Raw genomic sequence first — 23,501 nt, 5'->3', positions numbered from 1 at the left:
GACTTCTTTCTGTTTAGAATTCTGAAAAACCTTGTTTACGCCACAAAACCACGTATGCTGTATGCCATGAGAGAGATGATTGTGGCCATGCAGATGGAACCCATATCACATGGTTGTCGGTCTGCTCCACGTATTGCTGACGATGTATTTGCTGCCAATGAAGTACATTTTGAACGTATTCCACATTGAAACATAATCAGTAATGTTTTGAACATCTTTGTGACTTAAAAAAAAAAAGAAATATTTTGCTTATTTTGCTTCGAGATATTAAAGTTCTCCCTACATTTTCTCAAGAACTACCTATAAGCATTGTAGGTGTAGCTGTCATTTTGTTCAGGTTAACAAGATGTACCGATTTGTATCTCATCTTTCGACATTTCCTTCCTGTAACGTTAATAGTATTGTCCAATTTGTATCTTTGATTTGTTTCCATTTTTGTGTTTACTTTTATTTTTATTTTATTTTTAATTTAACCTATACTATTGAGTAAAAGGGTAGAGATACTAATATAACCCAGACCATCCTAATTCAATTAGAAAAGTAAATTTTAGAGAGAATATTACCTTTGTCACTCTAGCAAGAGATAAGAATGATTTTTCTTTCTTTTGGGAGCACGAATTCTACGTGTATAAAGGAAGATTGGTTAAATTTTCTGCCAATAAATAAGTATCTCACAAATCCCTAAAGATAGAAAGATACATACTCGATATATAATTTCCTTATTAAAAATAAGGAAACAAATACCCGTTTCATCGTTTCCGAAAGGTTTAGGGCTAGGAGGGGACATTTCTACTATATAATATTCATTATTTCCCTTTTTTTATTCCGAAAGTTCTGTTGAAGGTGACATATATATATTTGGTATATAAACTCGAAATTAGCAATAAACATTATCTGTTTTAAAGTTCCTAAGGTAAACAAGTAGTATATTTTTAAAATATTAGTTTATCTTTATTTATTCATTAAGAGCCTAGTGTAGAGGATTCGCTTAGGTTGAAAGTGAAATTGAGTGCAAAATTTCTTCATTAAAAGTGACTAAAATGACAGTGCTTTTTTTAAAAGTCTACTCCTGAGGGAGAAAATGGAACATGTTTTACAATATTTAAAATTCAGCATTTATATTAATTACACCTTCTGACAGTTTATGTATAATCAAGGACGTTCAAACATAGAGAGGATGGGTTTCCTCACATATCTTCCGTATAAAAAATAATGCACAGAGAAAAATCCGTTCTCCGGACAGCGGTATATTGTACAAATATACGGTATTCTCTTGCTTACTATAGAAATCAATACGGAACATACGTTATCCGTAAGCTACATAGGCACTGCCCGTAGATGTTACATCATGCCATAGCAGGATGTCTGACATCTAACAGTTTTCCGTATATCACATGCATATACTTATGTTTCCTTTTTCAGCTATATGTTATATACGTCCATTTGTATATGAGATCCTCACCGCTTATATTGTTTCATACGGAAAGTACGTACAGATGGAACACTTATACAGAAAATATTATAAAACATGCGTTTTCAGTTATACGTCTGCTCTACGTTAAACCCAAAAACTACAGGAATTACGCATGTAGCCTATCTTTTTAAGTACGCCACCTACATTTTTTTTTCTCAGTGTAGAAGCCTTCGAAACATAAGTGCGGAGAAGAACAGATAGAATTAGCTTAAACGAACGAAAAGCGAATAAGGTGTTAGAAATAGTGAAGACAAAAAGAACAAATTTGTATGCAATTAGAAAGAGGAAGAGAAACTAGTTAGGACATTGGCTGAGAAGGAACTGTAACATGAAGGACAGACTAGATATTATGATAGCAAGAAAAAGAGTTAGGTGCAAAGGAGGCTACACTTGATAAACAAAGAGGAGGTTACCTAAAGGCCGTTGTTCATAGAAGCTTCTCAGTTGAGGCAAGTGATTTGCCAATAATGGCAGAATACCTATGATAATAACACAGCAAAAACAAGGAAACGATCAAGTATCAACAATTTTTCGTTGATTCTGGTATTGTTGATATATTATGTTGCTCGGTCGGCATACTGAGCTTACCAAAATAATTTAAGTGAAAAATACAACAAAGTATAGAAAAATTTAATTGAGCGGAAAGTAACTAAGAGATAATCACTACAACAATGTTTTATACTCAAGAAAATTACTAAAAATCTTGTGCTCTCATTGAGCGGTATATAATGAGGCTCAAATCCTTATAACTGTTTGCATATTTCTGATGGTTTACACTGGTCGGCATGAAAATCCTCCCACGAGGGTGAAAGGGTGTCCCGGATAGATTTCGAGACGCTGATTACGAATATCTCATCGAGAACGTTCCAGCACGTAAGATTTTTTGGCAGGTTGCTGTTTCCATAATTTACAGAAAAATTGTATTTTTCGTATTTAATATGCATTTTCCGTGTTTGGAGTGCATAATTCTGAATTTTTACGAGGGTGAAAGGGTGTACCGGATAGATTTCGAGAAGCTGATTACGAATATCTCATCGAGAAAGCTCCAGCACTTACGCTTTTTTTGGGCGGGGTGCTGTTTCAATAATTGACAAAAAAAAAATCTATTTTTCGTATTTAATATGTCTTTTCCGTGTTTGGAGTGCATAATTCTGAATTTTTACCTTAATCCAAGAACTGTTACTAGGCTATATCCCAGGAACATTCTTTTCTCTAGCTCACGACCCCCCGGAAACGTACCTCCTCCCCTTGGGTTGGAAAGATTTATTGTCGTTCCACACTGCATACACTAAAACCCAGGCGTTATTGACGGAGAAAGATTTCGTAATCAACTTGCGATCATTCGTCGGCTCTCTTTTGTCTAGACGGCAGACAGATAGTTGAAAAAGGCACCAAGACATATACCACGTTGTCGCGTGAAACAAATATTTCAGTTTCGAGTTGATCTTGGTGTTAGAAGGTGGTATTACTCTGTGTCTGTGTATACCGTAGGTGAAAAATACTTCTGCGTGAAATATTAACGTTTGTATTAAAGAACATGCCGAGAACTTGCAACAATTCGACAGATTCATTCTGTTACATATGTGGGGAAGTGATTTTCAAGGGACAAAGTAGGCCATTGTCACCGTTTCTGAAGACAGCTTACCATCTGTACTTCGGGTGTAAAATCGGCGACCAGGATCGCGTTTGGACTCCGAAACAAAGTTGTAACTCGTGTGCGCGTACTCTCACAGAATGGTTGAAAGGTACATATAAATTGTTGCCGTTCGCCCTACCTATGCTTTGGCGCGAGCCCCGTGATCATGTTTCAGACTGTTACTTCTGACTGACTAATATAAAAGGTTTCTCAAAAGACATAAAGCTTAAAATATAGTATCCTCACTTGGATTCCGCGAGGAGACCTGTGAAACATGATGTTTGTTTGCCTGTACCCGTACCACCAGACTCATACACCCTGTGCAGTGTTTCATCCGATGAAGAACCTGCTGGTTGTGAGGATATTGCACAATCTTCGAGTACACAGTCAGACCCAAATTACGCTCCAGAGCCTGACAGTAATGAACCACATGTGGTAAGTCAGAAATAGCTGAATGATCTGATCAGAGACTTAAACCTTCCCAAGTCTAAGGCCCTGTTGCTTCTATTAATCTGTGGTTAGCTTCTATTAATCTGTGATGAGCTCATGTCACAGTAACTCCTGCATCACGACTTCAACAATGGAATCTACTAAACCAAGATGTGAATATATCGATGAATAGGAAAAGAGAGGTGAGCCTAGTTCCTAATTTCACAAAGGATTGTGATTTGGTGTATTGCAGTGACATTTCATCGCTTATGGGACAACTGAAGTTGAACTACAAAACTCAAGATTGGAGGCTATTCGTAGATTCCTCTAGGATAAGTCTCAAGGCAGTGTTACTTCACAATGGCAATGAAAAGAAAGCCATCCCTATTGCTCATGCTGTACATATGAAAGAAACATACGAGAATATGCGAAACCTATTGCAGAAAATAAAGTACGAACAGTTCCAGTGGTCTGTATGGGCTGACATTAAGGTTGTTGCCATCCTCACCGGTTTACAAGGAGGTTACACAAAGCACTGCTGCTTCTTGTGTCATTGGGATAGTCGAGCCAAAGAACATCACAAACTGGTCGCCAAGGAAGGAACTGGTCGCATAGAAGATTAACGTGGCTAACGAACGTCTTGTGAATCCGGAGAAAATATTCTTACCACCCCTTCATATCAAATTAGGGCTCATGAAGGTCTTCGTCAAGGAACTGAACCGGGATGGTGAAGCATTTAATCATCTCAGAAAACTATTCCCAAGACTCAGCGAGGTCAAAGTGAAAGAATTTGTTTTTACGGGACCTCAAATCAGAGACGTTTTTAAGGATACTTTATTTTCTTTTAAGCTTAATGAAGTGGAAAATGAGGCTTGGGAGGCCTTTCGAGAAGTGTGCAGTAACTTTCTTGGGAATCATAAATCACCTCATTACAAAGACATTGTGGGCAGGTTAATTACTCCATTTCGTAACATGGGATGTAATATGTCCCTAAAGTTACACTTCCTGCATTGCGACCTGGACTTCTTCCCTGAAATGCACAGCTTGGGGGAGGTCTCTGACGAACACGGGAAAAGGTTTCACCAGCAAATAGCTACCATGGAGAGGTGCTACAGTGGTAAATGGAGTGTGAATATGTTGGCAGACTTCTGTTGGAATGTGACACGCGAGACACCCGTTAGTAATTACAAGAGGATTAAAAAAAAAACCAAGTGACACGTAAGTGTTAAACTTTAAAATTTTATGGAATTTTATCTGCATAATTTATATTGATATTTAAATTATAACGTGAAAATAATTATTTATGCAGAATAGCATCTTTGGGCGGATATTGAAACATCCCCCTCCTCCCTGAAAACTGGTATGTAATAGAGAAAAACGGGTTACGGATTCGAACTCAGGAGCTCGAAACCTATGGTAATCACCTAATTTCGTTCGTGGGAGCGAAAAAAAGTTCATTTTGCCGGCTAGTGTTATCTGTCTGTGTTCTTCTCTACTCCATGTTCTGATTTTATTTATTTTATTTATTTATCTATGTAAATTCATTATTGGTTGCAAAACAAATCTTGAGCTCCCTTATGACTATAACAGATGGTGAAAACATCAGAATTCTGTTTTTTTTTTTTTTTTCAAAATGTACGTCTTTGCCAAGCACTTAATACTAGTGACGAAACGCAAGAATTTTACTCTCGACATTTTCAAAAATAGCCAGCTTTGTATATGTTCTTCTTTCATTTTTTAAAAGTAAGTAGACCTACAGATGGTGATCAGAAAAATGGAAACACCTGAACGAAATTGCAACTTACCAGATTAATATGGTGTCGGGCCACCTTTTGCCTTCAGAACAGCCTTGATGCGACGTAGGATGGAGGCATAGAGGTCTTGAATGGTAGCAAGTGGAATTTTACACCATTCCTCGTGCAGGGCATCGGCGAGTTCTGTGAGAGAGGATGGAGGTGGAAATCGTCGCCGGAGTCGGGTTTCCAAGACGAACCACAGATGATCAATTATGTTGAGATCTGGGGATTGGGCGGGCCAGGGGAGGTGTTGAACTTCATCCCGATGTTCCTCAAACCACGCTGCAACAACGCCAGCTGTGGGAATGGGTGCATTATCATCCTGGAAGATGGCGTCATTGTCCGGAACAACATCCGGACCATAGGATGTAAGTGGTCTCCTAAAATTGCGACATAATGGTTGTCAGTGATTCGTCCGCTAGGTGTGACCACAGGACCCAATGAAAACCATGATATGGTGGCCCACAGCATCATCGAGCCGCCGCCATGTCTCACAGTTGCGCGGAGACACTGCAGATCATAAGCTTCTTTGGGCGTTCTCCACACATAAACACGGTCCGTGGTTGGGAATAGGGTGAAGGATGACTCATCCGACCATATCACACGTTTCCAATCCTCAACGGTCCAAGTTGCATGGTCGCGGCACCATTTGCGACGTGCGAAAGCGTTATGGTCCCTGATGAGCGGTTTGGCCCGTGCAACACGACCCCGTAAGTTCACGTCATGTTATTCGCGGCGGACTGTGATTGTCGAAACAGGGTGAGGGAGGTACTGATTGAGTTCCTCCGTCACTTGCTCCGCAGTCGCACGACGGTTCTGCGTGACAATGCGCTTTAATACCCGGCGTGACCTGTCACTCATGATTTTCTTCCGCCCACTGATCCGCTTCCCCGATGTGGTTTTCCCGTGTGTTGTGTAGGACGTCATCACCTTCGACACTGTCCCACGCGACACATCTAACACAGTAGCCACTGCCGTCACACTCACTCCACATAACCGCGCACCAACAATTTGCCCTCTTTGAAAATCTGAGATTTCTCGCATTTTACACTACCTCCGTCTGTTGCAGCCACTGGACACTGCTGTTCCACTGCGCCTGACGTAGTATGGAGACCGACCTAACACACCACCACCAGCGGTCCGCTGCTGCGGGCGCCACGACACCACTGCCAACCCATACATCTAACGTGTTGCCAACTACAGGTGTTTCCATTTTTCTGATCACCATCTGTATATGATGAACAATAAAAACATGGGTTAGTATACTCTGTATACATCCAATTATATGCCTGTCTAATACCTTATTCGTTAAAACTGGTTTCAAATCCGTTAAATATAGTGTCTAATACCCTATTCGTTAAATCTAATTTTGAATTCGTAAAATCTAGTGTCTAATACTCTATTCGTTAAATCGAGTTCTGTGTTGACAGGTATTCTGTTCTTTCTTCTCTGAAACATTACCTACAGCATCATTACTATTGTATAGTGAAGAAAAACTAGCACCTGACAAATAGCTGTATCTGGGGAGGATTCTTCGTGAATCACATCAGTATCCTTTCACGCTGTTTCTAGGCAAACATTCTCACTAACCGCATTGTTACCGCTAGTTGAAGGTTAAACTTTCTGTGACATATTCAAAGTACATTTTTATATTTTATTTTGAAATCATGTTATAAATAATCCTGGCATATTGTTACAATTATTGAAATAAGGTTTCTTAAATCTTTAAAAGTATGTCGTCAGAGCTGTAGTCTATTGTTACAGAGCATTTGGCAACAGCGCTTCGAATGCAGAACATAGTCTATTCAACTGGTAGATACAAGCTTTTCTTAACCGCAAATTAAACCAAAGATAATGCAAATTGAAAACATATTTTCTATCGTTTACACAGTTAGTCAAAAAATGAACAGATGTGGTGATTGTTCATTACATATTTTAATTTCTTTTTATTCCAAGTACAAGGGAGATTTATCACAATTATTTTCCATTTAATAAGTTGCTCTCCATGAGTTTAAAAGCAGTTATTATCGTTCATTAAATTATTGAGTTATTGCTTTCGTTCAGCCATTTGCTATAGTTTGTGTACATTTTTATTTAATAATACTTATTTTGTTGTAAGAATATAAGGCAGAATTATATCAAACACAGCTCGGACGTTCAATGGATTTAAAGATTAATTATGTTTTATAAGGTCTATATTCTATTTATTTGTTTTAAAGAAAACTGCGCACTTTCGTGGGTATGCAGTTAGAATACGTACCTTCGGAGGAGAGGATACGTTAAGCTGTGAATATCGTGACACCCTGGGGTGTCACGTGGTGCTATCAAGGGTGTCGTGGGAATTTTTCTTATATTTTCAGTTTATAAAAGGAATGAAGAACGTAAGGTGAAATTCTCGTAATACTAAAACACCTTCTTTTTGTTCAGTATATGAACTGCGTGAACAAGATATTGATTTCTACAATTTTGTGCTAGTAGCATAACATTGAATGATGATACTACATATGTCTGCTCCTAATGCTGTATACTGGCCACACCAGTCAGTTCATGTTTTAACTCTCCGGATTCTTGATATCTCTTGAGAGATGAAGTGTGAGATTGTAATTCTCGCCAAGTCAATGTGAGTCATTGAATTGTCAAATGAAAAAAAAAAGTTTTTCAATCTTACTATAAATATATAAACGTAAAGTTTTGTATCTGTAAACAAAAATGTGCTTATTGTATTGTACTGCTTCAGTACTACTCTATTGTACTATACTCTTAAAAATATTGGGGGCGCAGTGGCTCAGTGGTAAAGCGTTCACCTCCGGTGCTTGGGGCCCCTGGTTCGATCCCAGCTCGCGCCGTGTAAACTTTGTGGTGGACAAACATCGTGCTCGTGGGTTTTCTCGGGGTTCTCCCGTTTCCTCCCATTTGCTTCATTTCACTCATCATCACCGTCTCCTTTAGCCTAACCAGCATATCCGTGGGACGTAAGATTTCATTTCATTTTTTCTTAAAAATGTTTTAAAATATACCATTTTTGTTACAATAGAAACTATGTATTATAATACAGTAAGACCTCGATGACTCGAAGTTCGAGGGAACAGACAAACATTCGAATTATTGAGTTTTTCAAGTAATCAATGTTATAGTTATGAAGGTGGCCACTACAAAAATCCGAGATACCAAGGTTCCATGTTCCTATTAAAAATGACTATATAAGCTCTGTAACTCTAAGTTTCATTCGTTTAACATCTGTGGCTTGAAATTGTGAAAGTTCTTTAAATTAAATAAGAGGACTAGTAAAAATAAAGTAGACTACTATTCATGTATTATTGTGGAGGAGGGCTTTCATGTCTAGACGTGAGTAAGACACAATTACAGTACACATTAGCAACAATGACAAAACTAGCAACAATGCCAATTACGTAAAACCATAGAGTTATAGGTTCGAGGTACCGAGGTCACACCAAGAGAAATTCGAATTGTAAAGGTTCGAATAAACTTCGACTTGTAAAGGTTCGCAGATACAAAAGTCCGAGTTACTGAGGTTTTTAAATATGATTATGAAACTCTTAAAAAATTCGACTTATCGAGGTTGTAATTTTTAATTATTCGACTTGTATTCTATAGGTTATTTTAACATTGAGTGTGAAAAAAATCGAATTATCAAGGAATTAGAATTATCGAGCTCCTATTGTATCAATATCAGAGAATGGGTGTTGTGTAAGATTGAGTGTAAGATTGGGTGGGTCTTTAAAACTCTTAAAGAAAGGGTTTTAAAACTCTGGTCCACATCTCATATATGGCCTTGGTCCTTAAAAGAGACGCTAAAAAATCCCAAAGTAATCAAACAATTGAACGAGAACTGAAGTTTAAGCTAATGAAGCTGTTTGTCTAGACTTGCGTACGAGATCAAAATTTAGGTTGTCTAGTCTTCAAAGGTACCGTAGAAATGTCTACTGTTGAAGAAGTGTACTTATTTCTATTTAAGGACCTCTGTCTCGTTACGATAATTTTGTCTACTTCTGTCGTAAGCAACATCATTTACAAGTGCTTTGCAGTTTAGATTTCTCGAAGGGGTCATTTGAGAAGGGAAGGGGGAGGATAAATTGCCATCCTGGGTTTCAGTAATACATATATTTTTATCAATTGATTACTAATAAATGAACTTAAGAACTCTTATGTCTGTTTTCCCCCAGGCCAAAATCTGCAATGACGTGGCCACTTCCTAATCAGAATCTAAGTTACATTAATAATGAACTGAAGCTGGACGTGGGATCGTTACTACATGAATTACTACGAAGAATTGATTCTAGGTCTCTTGGACAAGGAACTAAATGGTTCTGATGGTTTAACAAAGATGGTTATACAAGCTGTCAGTCGTCAAGATTTTACTAAAAACATATCATCTTTTTATATTCTAAATCCATATGATCATAGACTGATGCTATATCACCATTATCAATTGATAGTCTTGTGCTTTGTGGTGGACAAACACCGTGTGCCTAGGTTTCTCGAAGTTTTCCAGTTCCCTCCCATTTTCATCATTATGTATTGAATTCATTATCTCATCACCGTCTCCTTAAGTGTCGGAGAATAAACGTGGGACGTTAACTGAAAGTTTTTAAAAAATGTTTTGTATTTAGGTTCTTTGTCAGAAAGAGATTATATTTGAACGGCTTGGGAAAACATTGGTAGGCGCCACTTCCGTTGAAATTGACTTATTAGGTGGAATGACTTGGGATTGAACCATAGAAGAGTACGTAGGTAGTGTAGTTTTGGAAGTATATCCGCAGACGGCAGGGAAAGCTTGTTTGGCATGTGTCATTGCACTGAATTGCATTGAATTGTGAAAGTTGAACCTTATTTTCCAGTTTACTCGAAAGGAGAAAATGTGACATACTAGTATTTTCGTCGAGCATCTCTTTTATACGAGGGGCGTGCAATAAGTTATCTACTCAGACAGGAAGGAATGGGCAGAGCATAATGAGGTATGATACGCACGCCACGGCCACTGTGGATAACCTTGCTGCGCAATTTGAGGTCAGTCGGAGCAACGCATGGCCGTGAGTAGGTGTTTGTGTTACACTGCATAGCGAATGTTTGTATGATGCTGCGAACAATAGATTTTGCAGATGTTGGAGCACCGCTCAGTCATCAAGTATCTCAGTAAAGAAGAAGAGAAAGGAACAAAGGAGATCCACGAGTGACTGGTGAAAGTGTACCGGAATGCAGTACCGGTGTTTTTCGTCGGACAACAAGGTCCAACAGGCTGTTTCCTAGTGGTTTGCAGCACAAACACTTTTTTTCTCTCTGAGATCCTTCACTGCCCGCAAAGTGGCGATGAAGCATAGATTTACATGAGGACTATATCGAAAAACAGTGATGAACAGGTGAACCTATCTGTATTCTTTCCTGTCTTTGTAGTTATTGGACGCTCCTCGTAAGACGAGATCTATCTCTGTAGTACTCATGACCCCTTCTTCCTGGATCAAACACCCTGAATCTCATACACGAAGAACGCATACTCTAGTGTGTAGAAGGAGGAAAATACTTTTATAATACAGAAAAACAATAACAAGATTGTCCTCATTGAGCTAATTTCTTTTTTAATATAAATAGGATACAATGAGTTTTAAACTTGTTAGATGGAAAACTTCATACTTTTACATTGAATTTAAATTTAAAAAACAAACAGAAGAAGCAGTTTAGTGAATTACAGCGCTTCTCTCTTGTCAATTCCTTTTTAGAATTATATTTTTGTTTTCTTGAATGAATGAATAACTGAAAATAAAATGGCTTATTTTTAACGATTAGAGAAAAATGCTCTGAAGATGGAATTCTTAAAATAATCACTCGCTACTCCACACATATACTTTATATGATGTACACTTTCTTGAAGAGCAAACGGAAGTTCGGTGAATTACAGCTCTTGTCCAGTAAAAATACAAAAGCCCATATACTCAGTCAATTCTTCTATGGAATTATGTTTACGTTTTCTTGAATGAATGAATAACTCAAGAAAATGGCTCATTTTTTTAGCGTTTAGGGAAAAGTTCTTCGTATGGTACTTTTTTGAAGAAATTCTCACTCACTTGTTGCACTAAGTCTTCAAGAAAGGCGGTAATATGAGGCCTCATGTCTTCTAGCAGAGCCTCCGAGTTTTCGTTCAGGAAAGAATTCATTTGTTTAGCTAGAAAATAAAAAAATAAACAATCAAAAATTACCCTCACTTTATTTACGTACATACATTAAACAAACGGTCAAACCCACATAAGTACAACTGTTATTTGGATTGCACACTGTGGTGAATAAATATTTGATAGAACTGGAGTATAGATGGCACTAGTGCGCAACTAACTACAGTTTTTTGCACGAGGATTATCTGTTGGTAACTGTGTTACAGCAGTCAAAAGAAGCAGCAGTAATAGAAGTCCATTATGTATATACATTTTAAGGGAACAGGAAAATGCTTTTGGGGTCGCGGTGGCACAGTGATAGGTTGTTCACTTCCTGTTTCTTGGTTCGATCCAGTTCGTCCAAAGTGAGCTTTCTGGTGGACAAACATCGTGTGTGTCGGTTCTCCCGTTTCCTCTCACTTTCTTCATTTCATGATTTCTTTCATTATTACCATTACCGATCATCATAGAGTCGAAGCATATCATGTTAAGCTAAGAAAATGGGGCGATAAACTAAAACAAGAAAGGGGGTTGACGATTTTAATTGCACAGATGGTAGGTGTTTTGAGCAATCGGAAGATACGTACTATGTATGATTTCATTGCTCGATCACGTTATAGCATAAACGAAAACTACCTAGAAATGGAGAAAAAAAGTGCGGTACGTAAGTACAAAACAGCTAACATCCTTAATACACCGTATTGACTCCTACGGCGACCAAATGTGTTTGCCAATGAAGATGAAGGTGGTACACATTGGCAGATCACACACATCCTACGATGTCGAACGCCTTTCCCATCGTTTTCAAAACGTTTATGGATACAGTGGGATACTATGTGAAGGGTACTACCTGTTTGTTGTTCACAATACGGAAAAAAAAATGTGCCTCGTCTCGATTCTCGTTTCTAAAATTTGAGATGAGACATAACAATTCTCGTCTCGTTTTTTGAGACGAGAATTCACACAAGAAGACAAATTTCTCGAATCTCGTGGACAAACTAGATCCCCCAAGTACTAGATATCAAACACACTTTTAGTGCTACATAATTAATATTTAAATATAAACAAAACTATGAACAGATTGTACGAAACAAATGAAGAGCATTTAGCAACGTTTAAGGATATTCAAGTCATTACACAATATACTCCAATAAGAAATATAGAACATTAGATCACCCTTCGTGGATCTTTCGTGATGCGGAAGAATATTGATAACTTCTGGTTTAACTTAAGAAGAAAATCAGGGTTAACAAAATGAGAAGAGAAGATAATTTGACTCAAATTTACGAGACCAGACGAGAAAATGTTATTTTTCGTCTAGCTTCGTCTCGTAGACAATACTATTTGTTATGAATATGCCGTACTTTTCTTTATACCTTTGTACTTTTGTGCACATCAAACTCTGATCGAGCAATGAATTCATATGTATATATCTATCAACTCAACCCTTTTGTTAGCTCCTGCACTGAGGCTCTATCGGTATATTCGGTATTTTCATTGCTACATAGCTTTCTTGGCGACTGTAGCACAGTTACCATGACTTATGAAAGTGATTCTAGTGTTAAGAAGTATAGTTAATTGAGACACTAGTGGTGTTATCTATGGGAATCATACAACTATAATTGCCATTACGTTTTTTACTTTGCTTATTATAACCATACTTATTTGTGAAACAGAAAAACTTCTTTAGTTTGATTATTTAATATCTATGCACAGTGGCGTATTTACGATTTTGTTCAGTGACGACGCCAGAGGGGGGGGGGCAAGGGGGGCGAGCGCCCCCCTAGTAGATACTTCTGCCCCCCTGACTGCCATCTAGACTGCCTCCCCAGACTCCTACAATCTTTAAACATTCTACATGTAGTATTTTATATCAGTATCATAACCAATCTCATTGTCAAATTGTAGTCTATTTTCCATGCATTTACTATGTGGCAGATTAGTCCTCAAGATTTCTTCTTTGATCGTCTGGGTATGCACGTATATTTCTGTTTTCTAATTTAGCGCCTTTTGAGGTAAATTTTAGTTATACTTCTTTCTTATGATTTTTAAATATTGTGTCTAGCGAACAATACTAGATTTGGTCGACTTGTTTTCTTCTCATTGGATCAACTTCGATTGGAAACAAACGAAAGGTAAAACTAGTTACGTAACTTGTTGGTATTTATCCAGGTTTGAAGTTTTCAGTTTCATATTTTGTTTTATTTAAAGGTTTTATACTTCTTTTTTCTAAAACATTATTCTCAGCTTTCAATATTCATATGATCTGCTTATAACAGCTTAGTTTGCAACTACCAGGGCTAAAATTTTTGAAGGGGAAAAAAAGAGTTGTGTTTTCCCTTCCTGCAAATGATAATAATAAATTTATGAAATTAAATTGATTCCCAATAAAACGTATTGTCAGAGTGCTGATCTTTCGTTAGTAATTGGTAGGGTGAGGTGACGTCTACCATAATGAGTAGGAACTGCTGAAAAATTCGTAGCCCAACCCAGAAGGAGGGCACGTGGAATGGTGAAGTTTTACTTCTTCTACACTTCCCCCGAGAGTCAATATACTACCTTGTACAGTGCTCCAGTTTTTGCAGAAAAGTTTAAAAATCTGAAGATTTCCTCGCACCACTGTTCGTAGCACTATCCCTATCAGATGTAAAATGTCGTCCTTTCAAGTGTTATTTAAGTTTAGGAAATAAGTACACGTAATAGTTAGACGGAGCTAAATCTGCGGAATAAGAATAATTATCTAGACATATAAATCCTAGATTAGCAATGTCAGTTATATTCGCATGGGCTTAATGGACAGGTGTATTCTCCTGAAGTAACAGAATGCCTTTCTTTTCATTTTCCGCGGCGTTGAACTTTGAATTTTTCTTTCAGTTTTGTAAGTAATGTAGAGATTCTGGATTAAATATCTGACCGTTGAGGAGGTAGTCTATGAGTACGACTCCATACTTATCCCAGAAGAATGTTGCAAACACATTTTCAACCTACTTCTGTGTCTTGAACTTCTTGGGGCGATGGAGAAATGAGTGCTACTACTCCATTGACTGTTGTTTCGATTCAGGATCATAGTGGTACAACCATATTTCATCTATGGTTACTATTCGTAAGCGAAATTGATCAGCATTACGGTCAAATTGGAAGAAGATTTTTCTTAATGTCGTCACTCTTTTATTCTCCTGACAGATATTTTGGGAACCCATTATGCCGAGAACTTCCGCACACCCAAGCCATTCTGAATTATGCTACCGACGAGTTCCAAAGAAATGCCCAGAATCTCTGACACAAGTTTTGCTGAGAAGGTAAAAACTGAGAAAGCGGGGTGCAGCCAGACCTCAGACTATAATAAGTATATCGTGAGTTTACTATACACTTTAAAAACTATATAAATAATAGCTTAAATTATTTTTGTCACTTAAAACCTGGGGTGTCCTAGGCCCTCCGGCCCCGGGCTATATCCACCACTGGCTGAAATGCTGCAAGTTTCAAGAATAATGTCACAAATTGCATCCATGATTTCGGGAAGTCATTGTTTTTAATCATCCTGGATGTAAAGCATAATTTGTTTAGAAATCGCCGCGTTTATACTAAGCCACTTACTTATTCACCACTGTATATAACGGAGGAGAGTCTTGTGGTGTTTCACTGATTTCCTAATTAATAAACTTAGATGACTCCTTGATGGAACAAAAATGTTATAACAGTTAGGATTTGGATGTTCGTGAAATTCGCTGTTTGGGCACAATAATCATTTCAGAGGCCTGAAAAACAATAAGAATTCCATTATTAACATGAAAATTTGTACATACAGTGATATGTTTTGCAAAACTACAGTTTCATTTTTCTATATAGTACCTACACTCCTGGATTGGACTACGACATTTTCAGCAGCTCCTTGTGAATTCTCTCTCTCTCTCTCTCTCTATATATATATATATATATATATATATATATATAGAGAGAGAGAGAGAGAGAGAGAGAGAGGGAGATACGTAGCATATAGTACTAGACGAATGTGTTACTTGTAGCATACGCGAAGGTAATTCAATTTATGTAGTTTCATTGAAAAATATTTCATGTGCAGACGTTACTTATTTGGTAGTTACAAATTTTACTTGAATAAGTTTAACTTATAATCATACAGGTCTAATATGAAAACAGCAACAAAATACACAATGTAATGTAAAATAAGTCAAACGTAATAAATATGTCATTTTTGGTATGGTAAATAGCCGCCCCCCCCAGAAAATGTATCTGCCAATCCTTTGCCCCCTTAAGAATTTAAAGCTGGCGTCGTCACTGATTTTGTTTCGGGGGGCTTTGCTAACTTTCGGGGGGATTTTCCTGAAAATGTGAAAATTTTGCAAGATATTACATATACTTGACTATAGTAAGTAAGATTTCGGGGGGGGGGGGGTTAAGCCCGTAAATCCCTATATACGCCACTGTCTATGCGTAACAGAGAAACACACAATAATAATAATTGTTCGTGAGAAAACTTTTCAAAACTTCAATAAGTTGCTGTGATATTTAAAATTATTTAACAGTTGGCTACGCAAAAAGGAAAGTATAAATATAACACTTATTCATATGAAACTAAGTTACTATTCTATGCCCTATGGAACCTGAAGGTTCAATACCGCATTTACTAAAACTACCCATTGGCATCTGTCCTTGGCGAACTGGATTAGTTTCTATTTTGGATTCTTGTTTCTGTTAGATCCATCATAATATTGTCTTCTAATCTGCGGCTAGGTCTTCTTAGTGGCTTTCCAATTATAATTTTAAAAGCGTTCCTACTTTCTTCCATTCCGGCAACATGATATGCCCACCTAACTCCTACTAACATTGTTAGATTTAACTACTAACAATGTTCAGTGAATGGTATAAACTAGATAGTTCCAAGTTAGTTATGAAATTTCCGTCAATTTCCAATTCCCGTCCGCCTTGGGTTTAAATATTCGCCTCAAAATTTTAGTTTCAAGTAGTTTCAATTTCATCCTTCTCTCAGCTTAAGCGACCATGTTTCGTAATCGTACAGCACAATATGTATATTTACAGTTTAATATATTTTAAGCTTCCAGTTGTTCAACAGGATTCTCGAAGACAAAATATTTTGAACCTAATAATAACACGAGATCCTTGCTTTCAATCTACATTCAATTTTTTTATATGGTTCTGATTTTTTATATATAGGCCTACTTTAAAGATAATGGTTTATAAAACGTTGGTAGCAAGGAAGCAAATTTTCTTCGAGGTGGAGAATATAGGGTACCAGAACCATGAACATCTAAAGTTTACATTGCCGAAATGCCAGTTTTAATTATTTTTAAGTCTCTTTCATAGGTTCTTAATTCTTTAGAACTGCTTCTCATGTCTGATTTTTTTTTTTTTTCTGGTTAGATTCTACTAGCAAGTTATGTAACATTAAACTTACCTAATGTCGGATCTCCACCGAATAAATTCTCCAAGTTAAGAAGTACTTTTGAACTCACAAATTTAATGTTCATCTTCTTGATATGTAGGTAGTCTAAACCATCCTTCCTTTTCACTTTTTCAAACTCCCATTCCCAGGTTTCTTTCAAGTCCACTGTAAAATTGGAATGATTAGTCATTAATTGTAAAAAAAAAAAAAAAAAAGTTAACAATCCAATACACAACTTAGTCATACATCTTTAACCCGGGAGGACTCGCATAGCGGCTAAAAGACCGAAGGTGTGTTTAAGTTGGCACTACTATTCGGAAACGCACCACAGGTTCATAGCCAGCCGTAACTTTGTTCTTTGCACCCTCCCCTACCACCCCATTATTAAGTAGACATTGTTCACTGCCTTTATGGCAATTAGAGAGCTGTATTGTTTGTTTTCGATTGTTTCGACCCAGTGCGGGATCTCGCGTCTCAAGATTGTACAGTCTTTTCCTGCTTGTGTAAAACATTGTAACACATTTACCGGTACCCATTCTTGAAGCTCGAAATGTCGACACTCCATTGGAATCTTGGAACTTTTTTTTTTCAGATGATGTTCTTACGAAGATAGTACACTATACCAATATTTGGATTAATGGGCATAGAAAAGAATTTTCTAGAGAACGAGATGCTAAAGATCTAGATTTGTCAGAAATAAATGCTCCCATTGGTATATTTTATTTGGTGCTCTTTTGAAATGTAACCATATTAATTTCAGAAACCTATGGGCTAGTGATAGGATAAGAGTAGAAAGGTTCAAACTGACCATGTCCCTGAGCAGGTTTCAATTTCTAATAGCGAGTATTACACTTTGACGATGTCACAAACCGCGAAGAAAGGAAGAGTTTGGACAACCTCGCGGCCATCAGAGAGTAATTTGACGAATATGTACAGTGTATCCGTAAAGTTGCGTAACTCAAAGTTTGATTCCGTATATCTTTTGAACCAAGAATAATAAAGACGTGAGACTTGAAACAAATGAAAGCGAGTTCTATGTAGATATTTCCGAGATCGTGACCAATGTTGGAATTTGTAACATTTTTGTGTAGTGACGAAAGAAAATAACGAAAGTGTAAAATAAAAAATGTACAAAATGAAGAAAATAAATATTCAGTTGCAGAAAACTGACTTCCTGCCGGTGAATTCCTGTGTATATGTGCAGTATACATCAACATTTATCCGTTGGTGCGAAAATGTGACAAAGTTGATGCAGTGTTGCCATGCAAATAGACTATTTAATGCAAATCCGTAAAATGGGTGTTTTTGAAATAAACGCGGCCCCTGCCAACACTGTTGTCGTAAAATTACTGCAACAGGTGTGATTTAGGTTAATTAATCATATGCAATGAGAATTTGCACATAATTCGTAACTTGAGTTTTTATGCCAGATGGGTATTTTTTATCGCAAATTTTTGAATAAGAACTCAAGTTATGAATTATGTACAAATTCTGATTGCATATCATTAGTTAACCTAAAACACACCTGTTGCAGTAATTTTACGACAACAGTATTGGTAGGGGCCGCGTTTCTGTAAAAAAATAAATAATAATAATAATAATAATAATAATAATAATAATAATAATAATAATAATAATAATAATATAATAATAATAATAAACATTTTACAGACTTGTATTAAATACTCTTTTTACATGGCAACACTGCATCAACCTTGTCACATTTTCGCACCAACGGATAAATGTTTTGTATAATGTACATATACACAGGAATTCACCAGCAGGAAGTCAGTTTTTTGCAACTGAATATTGATTTGTACATATCTTATTTCACACTTTCGGTACTTTCTTTCGTTACTATAAAAAATGTTACAAATGCCAACATTGGTCATGATCTCGAAAATATCTACATAGAATACGCTTTCATTTGTTTCAAGTCTCATGTCTTTATCTTTCTTGGTGCAAAAGATATACGGAATCAAACTTTGGGTTGCGCAACTTTACGGACACACTGTAGAAAAGTGTGAAGCAAACTACTCACCAAGTGAATGTCTAATATTAACGAATTCTTGGAAGCCGAATTCGTTGGAAATGCAATTTTAGGCAATATATTCCAAACAAGACGGCTAAATATGACTTAAAATTATTCGTGCTGGCAGACTCCCGTGCGTTTTATTCATACATTATAGAAGTGTACAGTGGTAAGCAGCCAAATGGCGAGTTTCAAGTTGATAGCACCAAGAGTATAGTTGAAAGATTGATCCAGCCCGTTTCTAATTAGGAACGTAATATAACAACCGACAACTAACTGGTATACGTCCATACCTCTAGCAGAAGCGCTTCTAATAGATCACAATTTAACTCTCGTGGGTATTCTCCGGAAGAGTAAAAAACTGTATTAAATACTTCTATATCAATGCCTTAAATCAAATAAAAATCTTATGTGTACTCTTTTAACAAAAAATAAACATTTTATACGTGATACAATATTTTCTTATTGAGCGAGTCCTCCCGGTTTAAAGATAATAGGTTTATGCGTACGCATAGTCAGTACGAGTATATTTGCATGAACATTATAAACGTTAATTTGTTAAGTAAATGATTCAATAAAATGATACTGAGTGATGGAATATTACTGGTCAAAATTTTTGCACGATTCACTTTGTAGCACAATCACATTTATGTCTTAATTGTTAGTGAATAGTATGTTTTGCAAGAGAATCTTAATTTCATTTAAGCACAAGGAGCTTGGAAAAGAAAGTATATTTACTACCATGTTTCTTGGTTGCCATCAAGTGGAGAAGTGTGTAACAAGCATTGACTTCAATGTGATAATGACCAACAACAGATGGGGATTTGCGTTGTCGAATATGCGACTAAGGTTCTGATTACTACGAGCTAAAGAGTTCGAAGGTATACACACATTTATGCCCTGAAAAATGTCAAAATATAACATAAAATGGGTGGAAATGCTCCCCGCCATGAGTTTTATAACCAAACTAAGCTTATGTTATTTTGGAGAATCTTCCCCTACACTTCTTAAAACAAATGTTGATATGAGGCTACTGCTAAAAACTACGTCCTATTTACAATAATAGAGCACTTCACTCAAGGCACCTTGAAATTATAGTTAGATTCTATGACAAAAACCTCTCCAAGGATAGTCAAATATCCAACATGCTTGAAACAATTCTGAGTGCTCGATGAAAAAACAAAAAACAAACAAACAAAATAAATAAATAAAAAAAATAAAAAGGAAAGGAAAACAGCTGTTTTTATGACAAGTGGCAGTAATGATTTTAAAAGCTGAGATCCGGGTGCAAGTTCTTTCTGTGTCATATTCTAATGTTTTTATGTGAATTAACAGTATTTGCACCATACTATCTTCATCCCTGGTGCATTTAAAATCTCTCTCGGATGTGGATGAAAATATTTTTCATTAATATACAATTAAAGAAGTTGGACACAAATATTTTTTTCTAGATACGGAGAATGCGAGAAACAGACTGAAGCTGAGGTGACTATGGTTTTTTTTCAAAACGATTTACGCAGCGCCAGGTCTACCACATTGGCCCCCGCTCACACTATAAAATATTGGTTCAAATCCTCTTACATAAGGCCAAATATTTCCAAGAAAGTTTCAAATAAGTTCGTTGCTAGTGCTGGCAAATATATTCTGAGCAGTAAATGAAAATCACCGTAAATATTATTGCTACTAAAATCACTACAGCTAAAATATGATTTAAATATGCATTTACATGATCAATAAAAACCTATTTTCATGTTCACAAGGGCCAAAAAATTGTTTATATTGAACTTGATATGTGAAAAAGTGTCAAGATAAAGATAGAAAGGGCATACGTAGGAATTCGAACCATTAGTAATCACAATGCAAAACGATTTTCTAGGAGTTGTTTATTTCTACTAAGAACTCCATTAGCTATTGCTATATACAGTGGCGGCGATTGGACGTTAAAAGTGGGGGGGCAAGACATGATCTGAATATTTGTATATCAATGTTAATATACAAATTTCCTTGGTTTAAACTACATACATTAATAGGCCATTTCAGAAAAGTGGGGGGGCAACTGCCCCCCTTTGCCCCCCCTAATCGCCGCCCATGGCTATATATATAGCCTATATAGCAAGAGAAAAGGAGGTTACAACTCCCTCCTCTAGGCAAAATTTTCGCCACTACATTATTATAGTTCCTTACGGTAATTAGAATCAAGAAATAGTTGTTTGTCAACACATAAGTACAACACCTGGGTCCTGGGACCCTTAACCCTTTAGCACCCATGTACTTTGACAGTTATCGATGGAATCTCTTCTAATACAAATAGAAGAATGGTGACTGTCAGTGCAAGACTGGAACAAGTCATACGTCATTATGTATGTTCACAGATAAGTTGAACATAAAATAAGACTTGTAAATAAAATGTATTTTTTCTACTATGCAGTGTTGCCACGTAATAACTAAAAGAATCACGTAAAGGGAAATTTCAGGAAAATGTTCTTAAATATCTCTCTATTATTTTTCCTTTATAAGCAGAAATGTCACGTGAATTACGTAAACTGAGAAAGCCTATACTTTTACAAATCGAGTGAGGTATAACTTGTTCCAGTATTGCACTGACAATCTGATCTACGTCATTTCAAGAGATTCCATCGCTATCTGTAAAACTACATGGGTGCTAGAGTGTTAATAATCTGATGTTTCGCTTATATGTTTTTGGACTCTCATTACCGTAAGGTATATTAATAATATAGTTTCGAAACTTCCCCCAAGGCGACTGTGAGCCTCATTGAAGACAATGAAACCCGAAACATTAGTGAGCGAGAACCCAATGAGTTTAATGAGTGACTAGGGGGGGGTTCACTCACTAAGATGAGTGAGCACTACACTGTAAAAAATTTCATAGGTAAATTGACAAAAAACGGTGACAATCTGTTTGCCAATCCTCTATGTAATCATTTTACACCTATATAGTAAAATTATTATTATGAAATGGTGTAAAATTACAATTTTATCAATAAAAATATCATATTTTCTTATAAATTTACTGTAAATCTGTAAAAACAACAGCAAATTGTGTAATTTAATCTAAGGAAATGTATATCAACTTACAAAATGAAGAGTAACTGATTTTACATCGATGTTTGGCAATTTAATTACAATTTTTTTTTTCAGTGTAGCCTAATTGAGAATAGTGACTCTAAGCCTGCTTGAGCCCCAATTGCAAAGTAGTTGTCTTAACTATAAATAAATATAGCCGTAGTTTATACAAGATCCATTGTATTGTTTACTTTTAATGGTGACTATGAATATAGTCAAATGTTATGTGTTTCACTGCACCGTTCAATTTTAGTGTCAATCGTAAATACAGTCATTTTATTACAAGTTTCATTGCGTTTTACAAGCTTCAATTTTAATAGCGACTAAGTATTCAATCAAATTTTAAAGCTTCATTCCACTTTAGAATATCATAATGAGGAGTGTAAGTTATATTTTAGACATAAGTCCCATTACATTGTTCAATTCTAGTTGCGACTATTAAAGCACAATTTTAATTCATTTTATAAGTTTCATTGTTCAGTTTCAATGACCATCAGCCATATTTGGCACGCTTCATTGCATTGGTCAATTTTAGTAGCAACTAAAAATTCAATCAAATTTTAAAACTTCATTGTACCCTTCAATATTATAATGGGAAGTGTTAAGTTATATTTTATTGAGAAGCTTCATTACACTGATGAATTTTAGTGATAATTATGAGCAGGGGCGGATCCAGGGGGCGGCGATCGCCCCCCACCAACAGAAGAGGAAACTTTTTTATTTTATATATAAATAAAATATATAGTTTATTTTTTGACGCTCTTAAAAGTAACTCTAAGTAGCAGTGTTACAACCCACCCCCAGAAGTCCGTCCTGGATCCGCCCCTGATTATGAGGGTACGAATTCAATTTATTTTGCAAGCCTCATTTCAATGGGGAGGCGGTTATAACTCATATTTTACACGTTTTCATTCTATTATTCAATATTAAAGAGATACTATAAACAGGAGCGTCATTTCACATTTTGCTTGGGGGGGGGGGCAAGACCCCTTGATATTAATAAAATTTCGCGTTTCTCACTGATTTACTACTATTCTATTGATAAAATCTATATACATCTCAAACTCAGGGGGGGCAAATGCCCCTCCCTGCCCCCCTAAATGACGCCCCTGACTATAAATACAGTCAAATAAATAAATGCATACCAAATGTGATGTTTCCGTTCCCACTTCCTTTAATTGGCAATAATAAAACACGGCCAGATACTTCGTACGGTCCAACTATTTGAAAGGTATCTATCGAAAGATCCAGAGCAATTTTTAGGTTGTCTAAATCAACCCTGGAAAGAAGAAAAAATTGTAAAATCTCATATGTGTAAGAAGTAGTAGCACTAATAATGTTACAATATTATTAATATATAACAGGAAAAGATGTCCAAAGATGAGGCATGCTGTATACCTATTGACACATCTCATTGGAATCTATGTGAAGAGTAACATGGCAGGATATTCTTTCTAATTGAAT

At 36.4% G+C, this 23,501-nt stretch overlaps 1 protein-coding gene across 1 annotated transcript; it reads right to left on the bottom strand.

The window, feature by feature from the left end:
- Positions 1–10,912: 10,912 nt before the first annotated feature.
- Positions 10,913–23,316, bottom strand: LOC145678001 (protein takeout-like; the record flags this gene model as incomplete). Its single annotated transcript, XM_081748198.1, is given in 3 exon segments — positions 10,913–11,513; positions 16,934–17,086; positions 23,183–23,316. Coding segments are annotated over 3 exon segments (442 nt in total), but the record flags the coding sequence as incomplete, so codon positions are not given.
- Positions 23,317–23,501: the final 185 nt, after the last annotated feature.

This window comes from Thermobia domestica, unplaced genomic scaffold (assembly GCF_964235325.1).
Source record: "Thermobia domestica unplaced genomic scaffold, izTheDome1.hap1.1 HAP1_SCAFFOLD_1694, whole genome shotgun sequence".
Taxonomy (NCBI): domain Eukaryota; kingdom Metazoa; phylum Arthropoda; class Insecta; order Zygentoma; family Lepismatidae; genus Thermobia; species Thermobia domestica.
The sequence above is the reverse complement of the archived record's forward strand: the minus strand, read 5'-3'. Positions and strand labels throughout refer to the sequence as shown.